This window comes from Salmo trutta, chromosome 25 (genome assembly GCF_901001165.1).
Source record: "Salmo trutta chromosome 25, fSalTru1.1, whole genome shotgun sequence".
NCBI lineage: Eukaryota > Metazoa > Chordata > Actinopteri > Salmoniformes > Salmonidae > Salmo > Salmo trutta.
In genome coordinates, this window is record NC_042981.1 from 26042175 (window position 1) to 26061546 (window position 19372).

The 19372-nt window shown below is 41.9% G+C and overlaps 2 protein-coding genes across 9 annotated transcripts in view; one reads left to right on the forward strand and one right to left on the reverse strand.

Moving 5' to 3' along the window:
- The window catches only part of rtn1a (reticulon 1a), a 51826-nt gene extending 43433 nt beyond the window's left edge, over positions 1-8393 (forward strand). For all 3 annotated transcript variants that reach the window (XM_029713387.1, XM_029713388.1, XM_029713389.1), the window contains 6 exons: positions 4421-4628; positions 4762-4900; positions 5336-5405; positions 6086-6132; positions 7364-7422; positions 7579-8393. In XM_029713387.1, the coding sequence (XP_029569247.1) occupies positions 4421-4628; positions 4762-4900; positions 5336-5405; positions 6086-6132; positions 7364-7422; positions 7579-7621 (566 nt within the window). In that variant the 3' untranslated portion in view covers positions 7622-8393. The remainder of the gene's footprint in view (positions 1-4420; positions 4629-4761; positions 4901-5335; positions 5406-6085; positions 6133-7363; positions 7423-7578) is intronic.
- Positions 7846-19372, reverse strand: part of LOC115162250 (ATP-dependent RNA helicase TDRD9) — a 37786-nt gene continuing 26259 nt past the window's right edge. For 5 of the 6 annotated variants that reach the window (XM_029713384.1, XM_029713381.1, XM_029713385.1 and 2 more), the window contains 11 exons: positions 19210-19336; positions 18807-19022; positions 18588-18677; positions 18201-18458; positions 17843-18010; positions 13631-13701; positions 13436-13545; positions 13051-13147; positions 9538-9676; positions 9237-9428; positions 7846-9072 (listed from right to left, as the gene is read on the reverse strand). In XM_029713384.1, the coding sequence (XP_029569244.1) occupies positions 8974-9072; positions 9237-9428; positions 9538-9676; positions 13051-13147; positions 13436-13545; positions 13631-13701; positions 17843-18010; positions 18201-18458; positions 18588-18677; positions 18807-19022; positions 19210-19336 (1567 nt within the window). In that variant the 3' untranslated portion in view covers positions 7846-8973. The remainder of the gene's footprint in view (positions 9073-9236; positions 9429-9537; positions 9677-13050; positions 13148-13435; positions 13546-13630; positions 13702-17842; positions 18011-18200; positions 18459-18587; positions 18678-18806; positions 19023-19209; positions 19337-19372) is intronic. The other variant, XM_029713382.1, reaches the window with a different exon arrangement.

Sequence of the window (19372 nt, forward strand, 5' to 3'; positions counted from 1 at the left end):
ACTGTGGGTGAACCAGACACTTTTCTCATGGAAACAAGCCTGTGTTTCCAGCCAACACAGGAGAGGGCTGTGGGGGTCACTTGAGCTGAGCTGGAACGGTACACTGACTCAGGCTTAATCCAGGGGTGACAAACCTCTGCCATCTTTGTTGGGGGCTGAAAACATACTGAGTCTTATGCCCAAAAACCATAAATAGCAGGACATGGCGCCAGTCTTTTAAGACACCATTGAATTGGATGTATACTGAACATGGCAGGTAGCCTAGTGGTTAGAGTGTTGGGCCAGTAACCAAAAGGTTTCTAGATCGAATCCCCGAGCTGACTAGGTAAAAATCTGCCGTTCTGCCCCTGAATAAGGCAGTTAACCCACTGTTCCTAGGCTGTCATTGTAAATAAGAATGTGTTCTTAACTGACTTGCCTAGTAAAGTGTTGGTCCCATGTTTCATGAGCTGAAAGAAAATAAATGTTCCATTTGCACAAAAAGGTTATTTCTCTCAAATTTTGTGCACAAATTTGTTTGCATCCCTGTAAGTGAGCATTTCCCCTTTGTCAAGATAATCCATCCACCTGACAGGTGAGGCATATCAAGAAGCTGATTAAACAGCATGGTCATTACACAGGTGCACCTTGTGCTGAGACAATAAAAGGCCACTGTAAAATGTGCAATTTTGTCACACAAGGGAGCGTGCAATTGGCATACTCACTGCAGGAATGTCCACCAGACCTGTTACCAGAGAATTGAAGGTTCATTTCTCTAGCATAAGCCACCTCCAACATCGTTTTAGAGAATTTGGCAGTACATCCAAACGGCCTCACAACAGCAGACCACGTGTAACCACGCCAACCCAGGACCTCCACATCTGGCTTTTTCACCTGCGGTATCGTCTGAGACCAGCCACCTGGACAGCTGATGAAACTGTGGGTTTGCACAACCGAAGAATTTCTGCACAAACTGTCAGAAACCTCAGGGAAGCTCATCTGAGTGCTCGACGTCCTCACTAGGGACTTGACTTGACTGCAGTTTTGCGTCGTAACCGACATCAGTGGGCAAATGCTCACCTTCGAGGGCCACTGGCACACTGAAGTGTGCTCTTCATCGACGAATCCCGGTTTCAACTATACCCGGGCAGATGGCGTCGTGTGGGCGACGGTTTGCTGATGTCAACGTTGTGAACAGAGTGCCCCATGGTAGCGGTGTGGTTATGGTATGGGCAGGCATAAGCTACGGACAACGAACACAATTTGAATGCATTGAGATACGTTGATGAGATCCTGAGGCATATTGTCATGCCATTCATCTGCTGCCATCACCTCATGTTTCAGCATGTTGTCAAAAGGGTCTGTACACAATTATTGGAAGCTAAAAATGTCCCAGTTCTTCCATGGCCTGCATACTCACCAGACATGTCACCCATTGAGCATGTTTGGGATGCTTTGGATCGACGCGTATAACAGCGTGTTCCAGTCCCCGCCAATATTCAGCAACTTCGCACAGCCATTGAAGAGGAGTGGGACAACATTCCACTGGCCACAAACAACAGCCTGATCAACTCTATGCAAAGGAGATGTTGCTCTGCATGAGGCAAATGGTGTCACACCAGACACTGACTGGTTTTCTGATCCACACCCCTACTTTTTAAGGTATCTGTGACCAACAGATTCATATTTGTATTCCCAGTAATGTGAAATCCATAGATCAGATCAAATCAAATTGTATTACTCACATGCGCCGAATACAACAGGTGTAGACCTTACAGTGAAATGCTTTCAGGATTTCTGATCAATTTGATGTTATTTTAATGTACAAAAAATGTGCTTTTCTTTCAAAAACAAGGACATTTCTAAGTGAACCCAAACTTCTGAACAGTAGTATGTATGTATGTGTATATATATATATATATATATATATATATATATATAGGCAAAAAGAAGCAGGATAGAAAGGTTTTCTCTTTGACTCCTCCGTTTAATCGACAGCTCAATCAAACGCAATAAAACATAGGTTAGAGCAAAATCCCACACGTCAGGGGCCTCTGAGGTTATCTGACCTAACTGCCTGGGGTACACTGGGATTACTGCTGTAAAGGATATCACAACGTAGACGTGGTAAGGAACACTATACTGTGCTGCCGTATTCATTGACCTGGCCAAGGCTTTCGACTCTGTCAATCACCACATTCTCATCGGCAGACTCAACAGCCTTGGTTTCTCAAATGATTGCCTCGCCTGGTTCACCAACTACTTCTCCGATAGAGTTCAGTGTCTCAAATCGGAGGGCCTGTTGTCCGGGCCTCTGGCAGTCTCTATAGGGGTGCCACAGGGTTCAATTCTTGGGCCGACTCTTTTCTCTGTATACATCAATGATGTTGCTCTTGCTGCTGGTGAGTCTCTGATCCACCTCTACGCAGACGACACCATTCTGTATACTTCTGGCCCTTCTTTGGACACTGTGTTAACTACCCTCCAGACGAGCTTCAATGCCATACAACTCTCCTTCCGTGGCCTCCAACTGCTCTTAAATACCAGTAAAACTAAATGCATGCTCTTCAACCGATCGCTGCCTGCACTTGCCCGCCCGTCCAGCATCACCACCCTGGTCGGTTCCGACCTAGAATATGTGGACAACTACAAATACCTAGGTTAGACTGTAAACTCTCCTTCGACTCACATCAAACATCTCCAATCCAAAGTTAAATCTAGAATTGGCTTCCTATTTCGCAACAAAGCATCTTTCACTCATGCTGCCAAACATACCCTCGTAAAACTGACCATCCTACCGATCCTCAACTTCGGCGATGTCATTTACAAAATAGCCTCCAATACCCTACTCAATAAATTGGATGCAGTCTATCACAGTGCCATCCGTTTTGTCACCAAAGCTTCATATACTACCCACCACTGCGACCTGTACGCTCTCGTTGGCTGGCCCTCGCTTCATACTCGTCGCTAAATCCACTGGCTCCAGGTCATCTACAAGACCCTGCTAGGTAAAGTTCCCCCTTATCTCAGCTCGCTGGTCACCATAGCAGCACCCACCTGTAGCACGCGCTCCAGCAGGTATATCTCCCTGGTCACCCCCAAAGCCAATTCCTCCTTCGGCCGCCTCTCCTTCCAGTTCTCTGCTGCCAATGATTGGAACAAACTACAAAAATCTCTAAAACTGGAAACACTTATCTACCTCACTAGATTTAAGCACCAGCTGTAAGAGCAGCTCACAGATTACTGCACCTGTACATAGCCCATCTATAATTTAGCCCAAACAACTACGTCTTCCCCTACTGTATTTATTTATTTATTTTGCTCCTTTGCACCCCATTATTTCTATTTCTACTTTGCACTTTCTTCCACTACAAATCTACCATTTCAGTGTTTTACTTGCTATATTGTATTTACTTCACCACCATGGCCTTTTTTGCCGTTACCTCCCTTATCTCACCTCATTTGCTCACTTTGTATATAGACTTATCTTTCTACTATATTATTGACTGTATGTTTGTTTTACTCCATGTGTAACTCTGTGTTGTTGTATGTGTCGAACTGCTTTGCTTTATCTTGGCCAGGTCGCAATTGTAAATGAGAACTTGTTCTCAACTTGCCTACCTGGTTAAATAAAGGTGAAATAAATAAAAACTATTGAGCACTGTGGTTATTCTATCCCTGTGTCATTCTGTGGTGACCCTACAGTTGGGTCATGTTGGGGTGACCCTACGGTTGGGTCATACTGGGTCATGTTGGGGTGACCCTACGGTTGGGTCATACTGGGTCATGTTGGGGTGACCCTACGGTTGGGTCATACTGGGTCATGTTGGGGTGACCCTACGGTTGGGTCATATTGGGTCATGTTGGGGTGACCCTACGGTTGGGTCATACTGGGTCATGTTGGGGTGATCCTACGGTTGGGTCATACTGGGTCATGTTGGGGTGACCCTACGGTTGGGTCATACTTTGTAATGTTGAGGTGACCCCAGTCACCCCACAGATGGGTCATCATGCGGTCTCTGTAATCATAGGTCTTGGTCATACTGTAGTGCAGGGTTCATCAATTAGATTCAGCTTCTGGACAATTTTATTTCTTGAGCGAATAGTCAGGGGGCCAGAACATAATTACAAATAATTTGTAGACTGCAAATTGACCGCAAGAAGCCCAACAGATATTTGACTAAAACAAACATTTAAAACCTTGTTTACATTTGTGTACGATCACATCTCTTTCTATAATGCGTGGGAATACTTTGGAACAGATTTACAAGATTAAAATCACTTGGAACTGATGTGTTTTTAGTCTTATGTCCCCCCCCAAAAAAATTTGGGGGCCAAATTCAGATTCATTCCCGCCAGTTGGGGATCCCTGCTGTAGTGTGTAATGCTGGATCTAACACTGGATCCTAACTCTGCTCTCCTGTCTCTGTCCTCCCCCCAGCAATTGACCTGCTCTACTGGAGGAATGTGAAGCAGTCTGGAGCTGTGTTTGGCAGCGTGCTCCTGCTGCTCTTCTCTCTGACCCAGTTCAGTGTGGTCAGTGTGGGAGCCTACTTAGCCCTGGCCGCCCTCTCTGCCACCATCAGCTTCAGGATCTACAAGTCTGTGCTTCAGGCCGTGCAGAAGACCGATGAAGGGCACCCATTCAAGTGAGTTAGGGAGGATACAGGATCTGTGTTTACTCAGCACATTAAATAATCTGACATTTAAACATTCACTCATCTTTTTTGCAATGCCACTTTAGCCTGGACACTAATAGTCTGTTGAACTTCTTCCCTACAGATCTTATCTGGAGGTGGAGATCTCTCTGTCCCAGGATCAGATCGGTAAATATGCTGACAAGGCTCTGCTCTATTCCAACACCTGTATGAAGGAGCTCCGTAGGCTGTTCCTGGTCCAGGACCTCATCGACTCACTGAAGGTCAGCCTCATTCTCACCTCTGGGCTTAAAATAATGACATTGTCTCCCAAGTGGCGCAGCGGTCTAAGGCATTGCATCGCAGTGCTTGAGGCGTCACTACAGACCCGGGTTCGATCCCAGGCTGTGTCATAACCGGCCGTGACGGGGAGTCCCATAGGGCGGCCGGTTATCGCAATTGGATATCACAAAATTGGGGGTAAAAAACATAATAATAATAATGACATGGTGGACACAACCATCTTACCAACACTACACTCTTTAACATATGTCATCTCAGTACTATTCCTGCTGTCAAACATTAAGTTACACTTAAAACATCAAATCATTTTATTATGACATACCTTCAGTCAAACATCATATACACATACCATAAATTGTGGGGGTGGGTTTGTTTAAGCAGTGCCAATAGTTAAATGTTTTTACCCTGGGTTGCAGTTTGCTGTCCTGATGTGGCTGCTGACCTACGTGGGTGCTCTCTTCAATGGCCTGACTCTGCTTATTCTGGGTGAGGATCCTTCTACGACTGGCTACTGTAGCTGTTATACTCAGCTCTGCACCTCTCTACTGCACACCATGTTCAGCCTGACATACAGCTCATACTGTATTTTGTCTCAGCTGTCTAACATTTTATAAAATGTAATATAATTAATCATATTGAAACCTCCATTTACACCATCACAGAGCCAATCTGAGTATGTACTATAATCAGGGGAGTGGGCTGTAATAAGCAAGCATCACAGTACCCCAGTGTCAGTCAATGGTTAACCCAACACAGTGAGAACACACGCTGTGGAGCAGGGAAACATGACCTGACAAGAGCAACTCAGACAGCCTGATGGTGGCCTCATCACATATGGTTCTTCATGGAACCAGTAAGAGTTTTACTGAAATCTGTATCAATTCTGTATCACAGTGGATTATTGATCGTTCTGCCCTTTTGAGCAAAAACAATCAATTTCCTAGATTAGGATTAGTCGCATTCTAAAAAAATCCAGATTAAATTCCAGAGGTCAATTCATTAAGGGCCTTGTTCAAAGGATTCATTCACAACTGAAGACGTGATCTCATATTATTGTTAAGTCTCTGAACTGGGGCTTGGTTGACACAATGTGTACATGAGAATATTCCCAGGGGGACACTCCAGGTCAAACTGCTTCAACACGCGCTCACTCTCTTCCCCTACAGCCGTGGTGTCCATGTTCAGCATGCCCATTGTCTATGAGAAAAACCAGGTAAGAACTTCCCCTCACTCTCTAGAACACATGTACTGTACATGTACTTTTTTTTTTACAATACAAAACACACATACAAACATAGTCATACAAACATCACACGTGCCCAGACTCACACGCCCATCTGCAGCGCCCGCACACTCTCCGCCATATGTCCTCAAACTGTACCATTTTGATTCTCTCTGTCACCCGGGCTCTTTAAACATTTCGATAATAAAGCATTTGACCTTTCCATTGTGTTAACCATGGAGGATTGGTTGATTTCCAGTTCAGTTTTTCAAAAGGATTGACAAGAAAAGTATCATCCAACCCATCAGGTATCTCACTGCACCCTCATATGCCATGTCTTGAAATATGCAGACGGATTAAAAGTAAATACATGTACATTGTAATACTTCTGACAGCCACCTTTCTAACTCTGACCATAACTTTTGAATTTAATAATCCATGCCTTCTGGGAATGTTATAGTCATTGTTAGTTTTACACTTACGACATGACTCTGCTGTTGTGTAGTAAATTGTATATATTATATTAATATACTGGATTAAGCATACAGTTTAGTTAACTGTAATTTCGTTAGTTATGTTCCAACATTCCCTCCATTTTATGCGAATATCAGTTATTTTTAAGTCTAGGTTCCAATTGTTAATTCTGAAAAGCTATCCAAGGATTGTTTCATAGGGTTGTGTTTTTAGGGAGTGATATTGGTTCTTGTAGAATACATTTCATTTTCTTCCCTGTTGTTATAGTGTTAACTATGAAGTTTAATGTTCTTAGCTTAATCCTTTGAAAATACACACAAAAATATTTTTGGGACAATAATGTGCATCTTCAATATGTACCCATTGTTACTCTTTAGTGCATTTAACAATATGTGACAAGTAAAATCCCTGGGTGGTGAGTTGATACAAGTCCAAGTCTGGAAGGTTAAAACCACCCTCAGATTTAGGAAGATCTAAAACGTTCCTTTTTATTCAGAGTTTTATTTGCCCATATAAAGTCTTATGACAGAGCATACTTTTTTTTAAAGAATGTCTTCGGTGGGGTAGTTGGTATTACAGAGAATTATAAACTCTGGCAGTCATGCCGTTCTGAAGAGGTTTATTCTACCCATTAGATTTATAGAACGACTGTTGCGTTTAATTAGGTCTACTTTGATATTGTTGAGTAATGGGTTAAAGATTTTTTTTTTTAATGTAATCCAAATAGTTTTTCTCTCTTCACCCTCAGGCACAGATTGACCAATATGTGGGACTAATACGGACCCAAGTGAACTCTGTGGTGGGGAAGTGAGTAGTAGTTATGACCTTTTTTACTCGAGAATAAACACACTAGTCCCTGGAACATCCCACTATAAAATAGATTGGAATGATGTTCATATTGATACAAACTAGAAAAGTTTAACACTGTATCAGAGTGGTGACCTCGATGTTTTGTCTCGACAGGATCCAGGCGAAGATCCCTGGGGCCAAGCGAAAGGAAGAGTAGACCTGCATCTTGCTAACAGTGGAGTCCAGCTCAGACTCAGTGGCAGACAGCTTGATCATTGTTGGATAGCCTTGTCATTATCTGGGGGTAGTACTATGTCATCTAGAAGGTGTTCTCTAAAACCAACCACTGGAGAAGTCTTGACCCCCAAAACTGTCTAGAATGGTACACACACACAGTAAATCACCCATGTTTAAGATAAGTCTAGGTAGACAAGTACACAATTTGGAAGAAAATTTATTTTTTATTTTGTGTTGCTTGTTATTAAGCGCATGAAGTCAAGCCTTGAGTCAATATTATTTTGTATCTTTCGTGCAGTTTTCCCACTAGTTTTTATTTTCCTTCAGTACTTACAAACTAAGGTTTGGCACAAAAAAAGCGATATGCCTACAGAAATACTCTGCTGCCAATGCTAAATACTGCTTCATGTTTCTGAGTTAGCTGGTGGGGCTTCTCAGTATATATAGTCAATATATATATAAATATTGAAATTATTTCCTTTGTGTTTTCAAGCACAAAATAATTTGATGTGGTAATTGTATTTTTTTTTTGCATAACTATAACTACACACAATATGTTTTAGGTACTGTTGTTCAACTACTATGAAGACAAGGAGTATCTGATGATATTTAGCTTGTTTGAATTAACTGTCCAACTTTGTAATGTTCACCTACACTCAATGTAGTTCTTAGACCCTGGTCTAACTATTTGCACTTACAGTATGTATTTAATTACAGAAGACAAATAAATGTTCCTTGATGTATAATGTCAACATTTTTCAGATGCATTACTAAAAATAGGGTCCAAGACAAAAAAAGTTTTGACGAGGGCAGTCTCGTCTTGAGTTAGAAATATTAGGACATACGAGATGTTATGTTTCGTAATGGTACAGAGTGCATACAACACTGGATAAATATCCACAGTGATTTGAACAAACAGACACCTTCTGGCACAGAAGCCCTTTCCTGTATGCCGAGGTGACAAATTTAACTTGGCTGTCAGGTCACTGAACTAAAGCTAGCACCATACCTTGACTTTAAGTCAGATTAATTTATACAAAAGAAAAGGAGTTCCATTCCTTGAATATCAATGACTTATATTCCAAAATTATAGTGTAGTTATACTTTCCAAACATCTAACACAGCAATAGCAAAGCTGAATAAAAAGAAAAACCCAGGACATGAGAAGCATGGCAGGACCATGTGCAAAAATGATCCAAATATATACCACAATTATCAAAAGAGAATGTCCTCCCTGAGGGTTCCATAAGAAAATCTTGTAAAACATAAATAAGCGTAGTCAAGGTGAAAACAACAGCATGCTGTGCTTCTGGTTGCTGCTTTAGAATGGCCTCACATGTTGAGCAGTGTGACAGGGTGTAGCTGGAACAGGACACCTTTGTTCTTTCCATCTTCCTTATGGACAATCTCCATCTTCTGACTGGGATCCACCTGTACACAAACACCACGCACACAAAATAGTCACACATACACGCTCAATATAATTGTTTAAACACTAGAAATAGTTAAGTATGGGCCTTGCATTCTATATAAAATCAGGACTGTTTTGATTGAAGTGGGGAAAATTAACATTACACCAAGAATTCAAACCATACCTGGTTCCATTTATTTGGTTCCTCATAGTACACAGGAACAAGGTCTTCCCGAGGGGGTGACTTGGTAAATAACCTGACGAGGCGTTCGCGGCAGTCCTCCTGCAGGCTGTTGATCCTGTCAGGCCCCAGGTGCAGAGAACCGTTGGGCCCCTCACACACCAGACGGTTGATGGCACCACGTAACGCATTGATCTGATCCAACACAAAACACACTGGTTATGAGTGGAAAGTTGACACTCATGTTTTATGATAAATATTGATTTGAATGGACTGATGCAGGAACTACGAGGGTGTTAGCTACCTCTGTGATGTCCTCTACATCGAATTTGACATCGAAGGCGAGCTCTATGTCATGTTCAGGTAGGACAGCCTCCTGAGACTGGATGTTCCACCCCAGACCACAGAGGGCGCCAGTGTAGCTGGTTCTCTCCTCGTTGGTGCTGCAGAGAACAGGCAAGGTTATATTACAGACCTGTAGAACTTAATGCATGATTTGAAGTGAATATTACATTATTTATGTTATTGCTTAGCCCCCTAGAGTCACTTAGCCCCCTAGAGTCACTTAGCCCCCTAGAGTCACTTAGCCCCCTAGAGTCACTTAGCCCCCTAGAGTCCGCGTGGAAATGTAATAAGGAAAAAATAAAAGTTGTCAGTTTACGCTAGAGATGTGGTTTTTTTCGCATGAGGCTGCGTCTCTATCCACCGATGTCGCCCTTCCGCATCTGCATTGAAGGGTTACCAAAGCTAGAGCCGTGTTTGTCAGACCATGAGACGTCCCAAAAATCGGTCTTCTCACGAACACAGCTGTAGTGTCCGAACGGTTTATATAAACTAAACCTCTTATGGAAAGAAGACTCTCACGAACACAATGGTGTTCTCCGTTTTGCTCTACGACCGCCACAAGCGTCTTGGGACTCGTCTTCTGTCTGTAGCGTCCGAACAGTTTGGGCTGCCCACTAAAACAACCCCTCTATGGAAAGGTGAGTCTCTCACGAAAATGCCTGTTTTGCTCTAGGACGCCCACAAACCTAGTCTGGGTAGGTTAGGTGCGGTCATGAAATTTTGTCAGCATGTTGTCGTCATGCAAAAGACTGCTGGTCTCACGGTAATTGACCTTTAATTAACAAACACGTTTAGTATCTCCAGGCCTCCACGCATACAAGCCGCTGATGCGTGCCTTTGGAACATAAATTTACAAAAAAAAGTATAATAAAATCAATTTAATATACACCATCACAATAAATCCATTATTTATTTTAGCCATGTCTAAAGACACATTATGAAAAACAGAATATAAGTTGGCCTACTGTATGTTATCTGGCTATGCTCCATGACATAGGCTTTAGGCGTGTTCATTTAGCTGACAAGATATGCCTTTAAGTCCCGTGCCATTATTTACAATTATATTCCTATAAAATAATATAACTTAGCGGAATAAAATAAAAGGGATATTTTTTCCATTACGGAGCGAGTGCGCATATGAAGTGGTTATGTTGAGTGTAAAATTGATCATTTGAAACAGGTCCTATATGCTAGATTTAGAGTAATTTGGCAACTTTAGTTGTGAATGATAAACCTTAGAATGTCTTCAATAAAAACATAAGGGCTGCATGGTGCGACTGTAGGCTATTGATGATTTGAGAAAGATGCAAAAAAAAAGCTTCCATGCCTCAGGCTGCACAGCTGTTCTCTCATCAATTCATCATATTTTCACCCATCAGACTATTGTCAATTTAAATAAATAAAGGAGAGATGAGATGGAAACGCAAGGTGGTGAGATTCTGTATAGCTAAAAAGGTAATGTGTCAACCAATTAATTATGAAAATATTTAAAAAATATATTTTACTTGGCTATTTGAAAATCAAAATTCAGTATAATTGTAGGCTAACTGTAAGCCGCAGTGCACAATCAATGAACAAACAGCATTGCCTTGGACTATACGTTCTCTTCCAGATTCGACGATAGACATTTTGGAGAGTAGCATAAGGCAGTGGTGTAAAAATACTTTAAAGTACTACTTGGGGTATCTGTACTTTAGGAATGTAGTAAAGTTAAAAATATCAATAGTAAGGAAATAATGTACTTTGTACATTTTCCCTGACAACAAAAAGTATCAAGAGAACATCCCTGGTCATCCCTACTGCCTCTGATCTGGCAGACTCACTAAACACACATGCTACATTGGTAAATGATGTCTGAGTGTTGGAGTGTTCCCCTGGCAAAAAACAAGAAAATGGTGCCACCTGGTTTAATTTATGTAAGGAATTTGAAATGATTTATACTTTTACTTTTGATACTTAAGTATATTTAAAACCAAATACTTTTTAGACTTAAGTAATATTTTACTGGATGACTTTCAATTGAGTCGTTTTCTATTAAGATATCTTTCCTTTTATTCAAGTATGACAAATGGGTACTTTTTCCACCATTGGCATAAGGTAACCAGTCCATCCAGTATGCATAATAATAGACCACACTCAAAGGCAATCACTTGAATTTATTTAACTTGAGTATAGGCTAGACCAATTATGTACCAAAGACATCTTAAATCAGTTTTGTTGAATGTTTTTCTGCCATGAGTAATATGCAGTAGGCTATGTATTGTATAACGGCAATCATAATATTAACTCCATTTTTTTTTCATATGCTCTAATATGAGCATGTATTTTGAATTAATCGTCACCTTAGAAAGAGCTCTTCATTTCATTGTGTTGGTCGTTGTGAATGTTTCAAAGCCTGTTTTAAAATTGATCATCACATGATTTCCCATTCCACCGGTCTAATGTCTACTGCTCACGTTTCTTGGCCTTTAGTAGTGGTTTCTTTGCACTAATTTGACCATGAAGGCCTGATTCACGCAGTCTCCTCTGAACAGTTGATGTTGAGATGTGTCTGTTACTTGAACTCTGTGAAGCATTTATTTGGGCTGTAATCTGAGGTGCAGTTAACTCTAATGAACGTATCCTCTGCAGAAGAGGTAAATGGGTCTTCCTTTCCTGTGGGGGTCCTCATGAGAGCCAGTTTCATCATAGCGCTTGATGGTTATTGTGACTGCACTTCAACATTTTCCGCATTGACTGACCTTCATGCCTTAAAGTAATGATGGACAGTTGTTTCTCATTGCTTATTTGAGCTGTTCTTGCTATAATATAGATTTGGTATTTTACTAAATAGGGCTATCTTATGTATACCACCCCTACCTTGTCACAACACAAATGATTGGCTCAAACGCATTAAGGAAAGAAAGTCCACAAATTAACTTTTAACAACGCACAACTGTTAATTGAAATGCATTCCAGGTGACTACCTCATGAAGCTGGTTGAGAGAATGCCAAGAGTGTGCAAAGCTGTCATTAAGGCAAACGGTGGCTACTTTGAAGAATCTCAAATATATTTTGATTTGTTTAACACATTTTTGGTTACTACATGATTCCATGTGTTATTTCATAGTTTTGATGTGTTCACTATTATTCTACAAATGTAGAAAATAAAAACCCTGGAATGAGTAAGTGTATCCAAACTGACTTACAGTGTGTGTGTGTGTGTGTGTGTGTGTGTGTGTGTATGTATATATATATATATATACATACATAATCTTTTTTTGGGGGGGGGGGATACCTTCAGGTATCCTAAAATTCCAAATCAAATAGCTAAATTATCCTTGTTATGATCATCTTGAAACAACTCCACGTTAGCTTGGTAGAACCCCAATCATTTCACATTCCCTATAGGACCTTAAGGTACGGTTTTCTGATAGGTAATTTGATCAAATGTGAATGTGGTGATGAGCATACTATCTCCAAGCAGACTGACCGTAGCTCTATGACAGGGCTGAAGAGCATGGTGATGACAGCAGGCAGGCCGTGGATGTGAGGCATCAGCGTAGTCTCCTTCAGTAGAATGCATGCGCCTAGAGCAGCACACACACGCATCTTACTGTTATAACAAAGTCAATGTCTGGTAGGGTCTCACCCTTATTCTAGAGCCCTCAAACTCAAGTGTGGACCATGAAGCCAGTTCACTTGCATGCCCCCCTCCCTCAGGGACTGATTTATACCTGGGACACCAGGTGGGTGCAATTAATTACCAGGCAGAAAATAAAACCCATCAGGATCCGGACCTCGTAGGGTAAGAGTTGAATACCCCTGTTCTGGAGTGTGCTTACCTCCCAGATCACATCCCATTCCCAGTACTGTACCTGTGGCATTGACAGACACTACGCCAGCCACCAGCATCCTCTGATGGCTGTCCTGAGGACTGTCATTCAACGCCACTGAGTTGATGCTGTCCTTTTCTATGCGCACCGACCTGTAAGGAGTTGACATTAGCACTGGGATATAGTGTCACCAGAAGTGGGCCAAACTATAACCTGATCTGGGTGACACTGACTAACCTGTAGTGGCTGACATTGCAAAAGCTGTGGAAGTTGACTTTGTGAGGGCTGGATGGGCCATGCACAGGAACCTGTTGGGAACAGCATCAGCAACACTTACTTACAAATCAGCAGTAACACTCAAATGGGCATTATGTAGCCACTAACATTCATACACATTTATGTTATGAGTCTTTCTATAAACTAGGACGCCAGTTAGTATTTCCTACACTGAACCTTGTTACAGCTGTTGATAAGTATCAGCACCCCCCCCCCGTCATTACATTAAGATAAGGGGGATAATAGCTCCGGTCATGTCAAAAGTGCACCCCCTGGAAATTATATTTTTTTCATATTTTATTTTTTTGTAAATATTTGGACAGATGGATATGCAATCTTCACTTCAACACTATTGCAAGATAAAGGTAACCTAATATAACAAATTAAACTGAAATTATACTTTGCAATCATTTATTCATAAAAATAAAAAGAACGAACAGAAATGCAATTCCATAGTGCGGAAAAATAAGTACACCCCTAGCTTCAATAGCTGGTGTTGCCCCCTTTGGCTGAAATATCTTAATGTAGCCGTTTCATGTAACTGCCTATCAGTCTCATAACGACTGGGAGGATTTTATTTTCTCCCACTCTTCTTTACAGTACTGCTTCAACTGTCATGTTGGAGGGATTTCTTGCATGCACAGCCCGTATCAAGTCCCCCCACAGCATTGACAGGATTGAGATCTTGGCTTTGACTCAGCTATTCTATAACCATTTCTTTTTTTTGCACCATTCTGTTGTAGCTTTGCTTGTGTGTTATGGATCATTGTCCTGTTGCAAGATCCATGTTTGGTTCAGCTTCTTGACAGATGGCCTCACATTCTCCTCAAGAATTCTCTGGTACAATATTGAATTAATGGTTGACTAAATGAAGGCAAGTTGTCACTCAGACAGCAAAGCAGCCACAAAAAATAACGCCACCATGCTTTACAGTCAGTATGAGGTTCTTCTGTTCAAAGGCTTTTTCATTTTCACCTGGCATTACGGCCAAACTCCACCTTTGACTCATTTGTCCAGAGCACATTGTTCCAGTAGTTTTGGTCTTCACCCAGGTGTTGTCTGGCAAACATCAGTCTTGTCTTGATATTCTTTTTTTGAGAGCAGAGGCTTCTTCCTTCCTAACCTCCCACGTAGGCCAAGTTTGTGCAGTCTCTTTCTGACAATTGACTCATGCACTTCGATATTGATTGTGGCAAGAGAGGCCTGTAGATCCCTTGATGTTACCCTGGGGTTCTTAGAGACTTCTATGAGCATCTTTCGGTCAGATCTTGGGCTGAATTTGGTGGGATGACCTGATGGCCAGTGGTCTGGAATTTTCTCCATTTGTGGATGATCCATCGGACAGTGGAACGATGTACTTCGAATTGCTTGGAAATGGATTTGTAACCCCTCCCAGACTCACAGGCATCAATAATATTTCTTCCGAGGGCCTCTGAGGCATTTTGATCTTTGCATGATGTGTTACCACACACCCATATGGTTAAGGCAGCGCACAATTGGCCCAGCGGCATCCTGGTTAGGGTTTAGCCAGGGTTGGCCGTCACAGTAAATAAGAATTTGTTCCTATCCAACTTGCCTAGTTAAGTAAAAGGTTAAATAAAAAAAATAAAGACCAAACCAGACAACATTTCAAATCTTTATGGAAGGCTGGACCCTCGCAAGGTGCTCTAATGATTTCCTAATAATTTGCACCTGTTTTGGTGCACCGGATCCTAATTTTAGGTGATGGTATAGGTAAGGGTGTACTCATTTTGCATAAGGCAATTGCATGTTTATTTTAATTGCATAACATTTTCAAATTAAAAAACTGTGTGTGATGTGTTAAATTGGGTTACCTTTATCAATGAATGTGGTTGGAATTTTGAAAATATCCATGTGTTCAAATATGTAAAAAAGAAAAAAAAAACACTTTCCAAAGGGTGTACTTACTTTTTCACAATAAAATTGACAAATTGATTTAAAAACTGTGTTTAACACTATCATGGTTGGCGTCTAGATGGGCTTGTCCAACATCGTGTGACGTAAAACATTACTTTTCTGTCTTTGCATTTATGGTATTGTAAGTTGTTATCATATATTAAGCATTAATCAATTAAATGAGACATTGAACTTGAACAGTGTACAATTCCTGGATCTAGCTGTTGGACAGTTTTTTGTATAGATCTCAGAAATGCAGTGTAACATTCTGTCTCCTTATGTTATGCGGTGTGAAAACAGTTCATGGGCATACAAACCCCAAATAATAAAAACGATAGCAAAATCGAATGCTTCTAACTGAAATAGTCACTTTTATACTTCAAACCAAAATCAATACTGTCATTAACATGGTTCTTTAATAACTATGCATAATACTAGGATGTGCATTTGGTGTCCAGCTGATCAGTTAAGCCATGATATTTTCACATCCTCATCTGATCCAGGAAGGAATTTTCCGAATGCGAGTCAAGTGACAAACAGCTGTTGTGATGTTGCGTCGCGCACACGCCAACAGGCCAAACTGCACAAAAGGTGTTTGCGAGGAATGTCCAGAATATTTTGTTGTCTCATTTGTTACGGCAGTGAAGACAGTTGTGCCTGGATCCACGTTGGATCTAATATCCCTAGTGTATTGATGTTGCTCATCGGTTGTCTGATTGATTTACAGCAGCGTCTCGTTAGTTTTAACAGAGAAAGCATCAAGGTAAAGTGTTCATATATTTTTGTGCCTCGGACTAGACACAGTCTACTGTGCGAAGTTGTGCAGTATAGGTTATTGTGCGACACCCAACGCTATTCCAATTAAATGGCATTTATTCAAATGGTGAAATTAATGCTACCAGTATTCATGGCTTTATTATGCGTACCTGTGGCGGCCACATAAGCCCCAGAAAAAATGGCATGCATGTACCCAATCTATTTAGTCAGACAATGCCCACAATATGCTCACATTTTAGAATTATATACTGAACAAAAATATAGAACGCAACATGCAACTATTTCAAAGATTTGGCTGAGTTACAGTTCATGTAAGGAAATCAGTCAATTGAAATGAATTCATTAGGCCCTAATATATGGATTTCACATGACTGGGCAGGGGCACAGCCATGGGTGGGTCTGGGAGGGCATAGGCCCACCCAATGGGGAGCCAGGCCCAGTCAATCAATTCATTTTTCCCCACAAAAGGGCTTTATTACAAACAGAAATACTCCTCAGCACCCCGCCCCCCCGACGATTCCGCAGGTGAAGATGCCAGATGGAGGTCCTGGGCTGGCGTGGTTACACATGGTCTGCGGTTGCGAGGCCGGTTTGACGTACTGCCAAATTATCTATAAGCCGACGTTGGAGGGGGCTTATGGTAGAGAAATTAACATTCAATTATCTGGCAACAGCTCTGGTGGACATTCCTGCAGTCATCATGCCAATTGCACGCTCCCTAGAAACTTGAGACATCTGTGGCATTGTGTGACAAAACTGCACATTTTAGAAGGGGCTTTTATTGTCCCCAGCACAAGGTGCACCTGTGTAATGATCATGCTGTTTAATCAGCTTCTTGATATGCCACACCTGTCAGTTGGATGGATTATCTTGGCAAAGGAGAAATGCTCACTAAAGAGATGTAAACAAATTTGTGTGCAAAATTTGAGAGAAATAAGCTTTTTGTGCATATGGGTTCTATATTAGGCCCTATATGTACAATTATATAAATTATGCAATTGTATAACATTGAGGTCCTTGAAAATGACAAAGTCCCTGAAAGTCCTTGAATTTGACATACAAACCTGCTTAAAGAATGTTGTTGTATAGGTGGAGATATGGGCCAATTTGCATATATTCACTTTAATTCCTCTAAGTACACATATGGAACTCCATATTTTTTAGTTGTTGTTTCAAACCATTCAGAAATGTTTTACCCAATGTTACACATTGGCCCCATTATTTATAGAAAGACCCTTATACGTGTTAAACAACAGAACAACAAAAAAAATACATAAAAAAAAATGAAATCGCCAGATACCAATTGTATCCTAGGTATTCCTGACAGGAAGGTGTGGCCCTGGCCCACTAATACACTGTAGACCAAAATGACAATGACGCCATCTTGTGGTAAACTAACACCGTCTGGTTGAACCAGACAGGTAGTCTATTTAACACAACCTATGAAATGTGAGTCAGCCCTTTGGCCAGTGTTCTTGCCTTGCTCTTCAAAAAGGACCGGCTGGTCTTGGAGAAGGACTGGAGCAGGCTGTCGATGAGCTGCTTCTCTTTCTCCTTGTTGGTCTTCCAGGAGCTGCTGGTAGCATTGGGGGTGAAGGTTCCGTCCTGCAAGTCTTTATACAGAGAAACCAGCACCTCGTGGCTCTGCTGCAAGACACACAACGACACAGCACTGTCAGGGCCACAGCCTCTGTGTTTCTACTGCTGGACAGCTAAGACACACTGAATGATATATGTTTATAGCCAAGCCTTACAGGAATAACACAATTGAACAATTCCCCATTATCACAACTTTCCAAAAAGATACATGGCAGTTGGTCTGTGTTTCTTAAGGTACCTTGGACTCAAAGCTCTCTTCGGCCTTAATGGCGTGTCCCTCCTGTATCATGATATCAGCCACACTGGAGGTGACCGAGTCGGTGTTGATGAGCAGCTCCACGTACATGACGCCATGCAGGATAGAGAACAGGGAGACGATGAGTGAGCGGCCGTTCACCAGTGTTATGAAGCGGTTGCGTGCGGGGCTGCTCCACTGGTCCCCCAGGATCATGGACTGGGCTGATGGATGCATCCCCGAGATACGAAACTCCTGGGCCTGAGGAAGACACAGGGCAGGACACAGTCATACCAGAATACAGGCAAACTTTATCTGGTTAGGATGTGGCCAAAATAGGGCGGATCAGGAAAACACAGTATGTTGCCGATATAGACTTTATAGCTGTACCTGCAATGGGTGGGCCATGATATCAGCAGGTAGCTCCCTCAGACAGCTGCATGACACCAGGGTGGTGTTTCCGTAGTCCAAAAAGAACACCTGGGACATTCAAAACACATACTTTACATGGTTCATCCACTATAACTGCAACTATAATTAACCTGTATTTAAGTGTATGAAAGGGAGTGATTGTGTGTGCCAGTAAGCTTGGCGAGCATGCGATTGTACCTCCACAGAGCTGCCGCGGACGTGCAGGATCTTGGCACGGTAGTAGAGGCCCTGCTCGTCACCCTCAGAGAAAGGTGCCAGGCACAGTAGGTTGGGGTAGAGGGAGACAAGAACTGGACACAGCTCACGAGAATTAATCTCAGCTGTCAGATAGCGCTGCTTCTCCATGCTGGCCTCGCATGCCTGGAAGCCCCAGAAGTGGCCCACCTCCACCACCTAGGGAGCCAAGATGAAGGAGGCATGCTCAGTTACCACCTCCACTGTAGACTGTACATAACCAACATGGAGGGTATGTGATCGCCTAAATTCAGTTCCTCTAGATATAATCTTCACCACATTACTCATTTACACAAATAACTCCCGGAAATGTGACTGAAAAAGGAGTTTCAGCCTGATGACTAACTTCTGTGATGTTGACCACGAAGATGGGGTTGGAAGGCAACTTGTCTGGGTCGACGGTACTACTCAGCACCCCCACTGGGTAGACTGAGTTGTCCTGGAAGTCCACATTCACCCTGCAAACCACAGGACTGGATAGAATGAGCGATGCAAAAAAAACCTGGAGG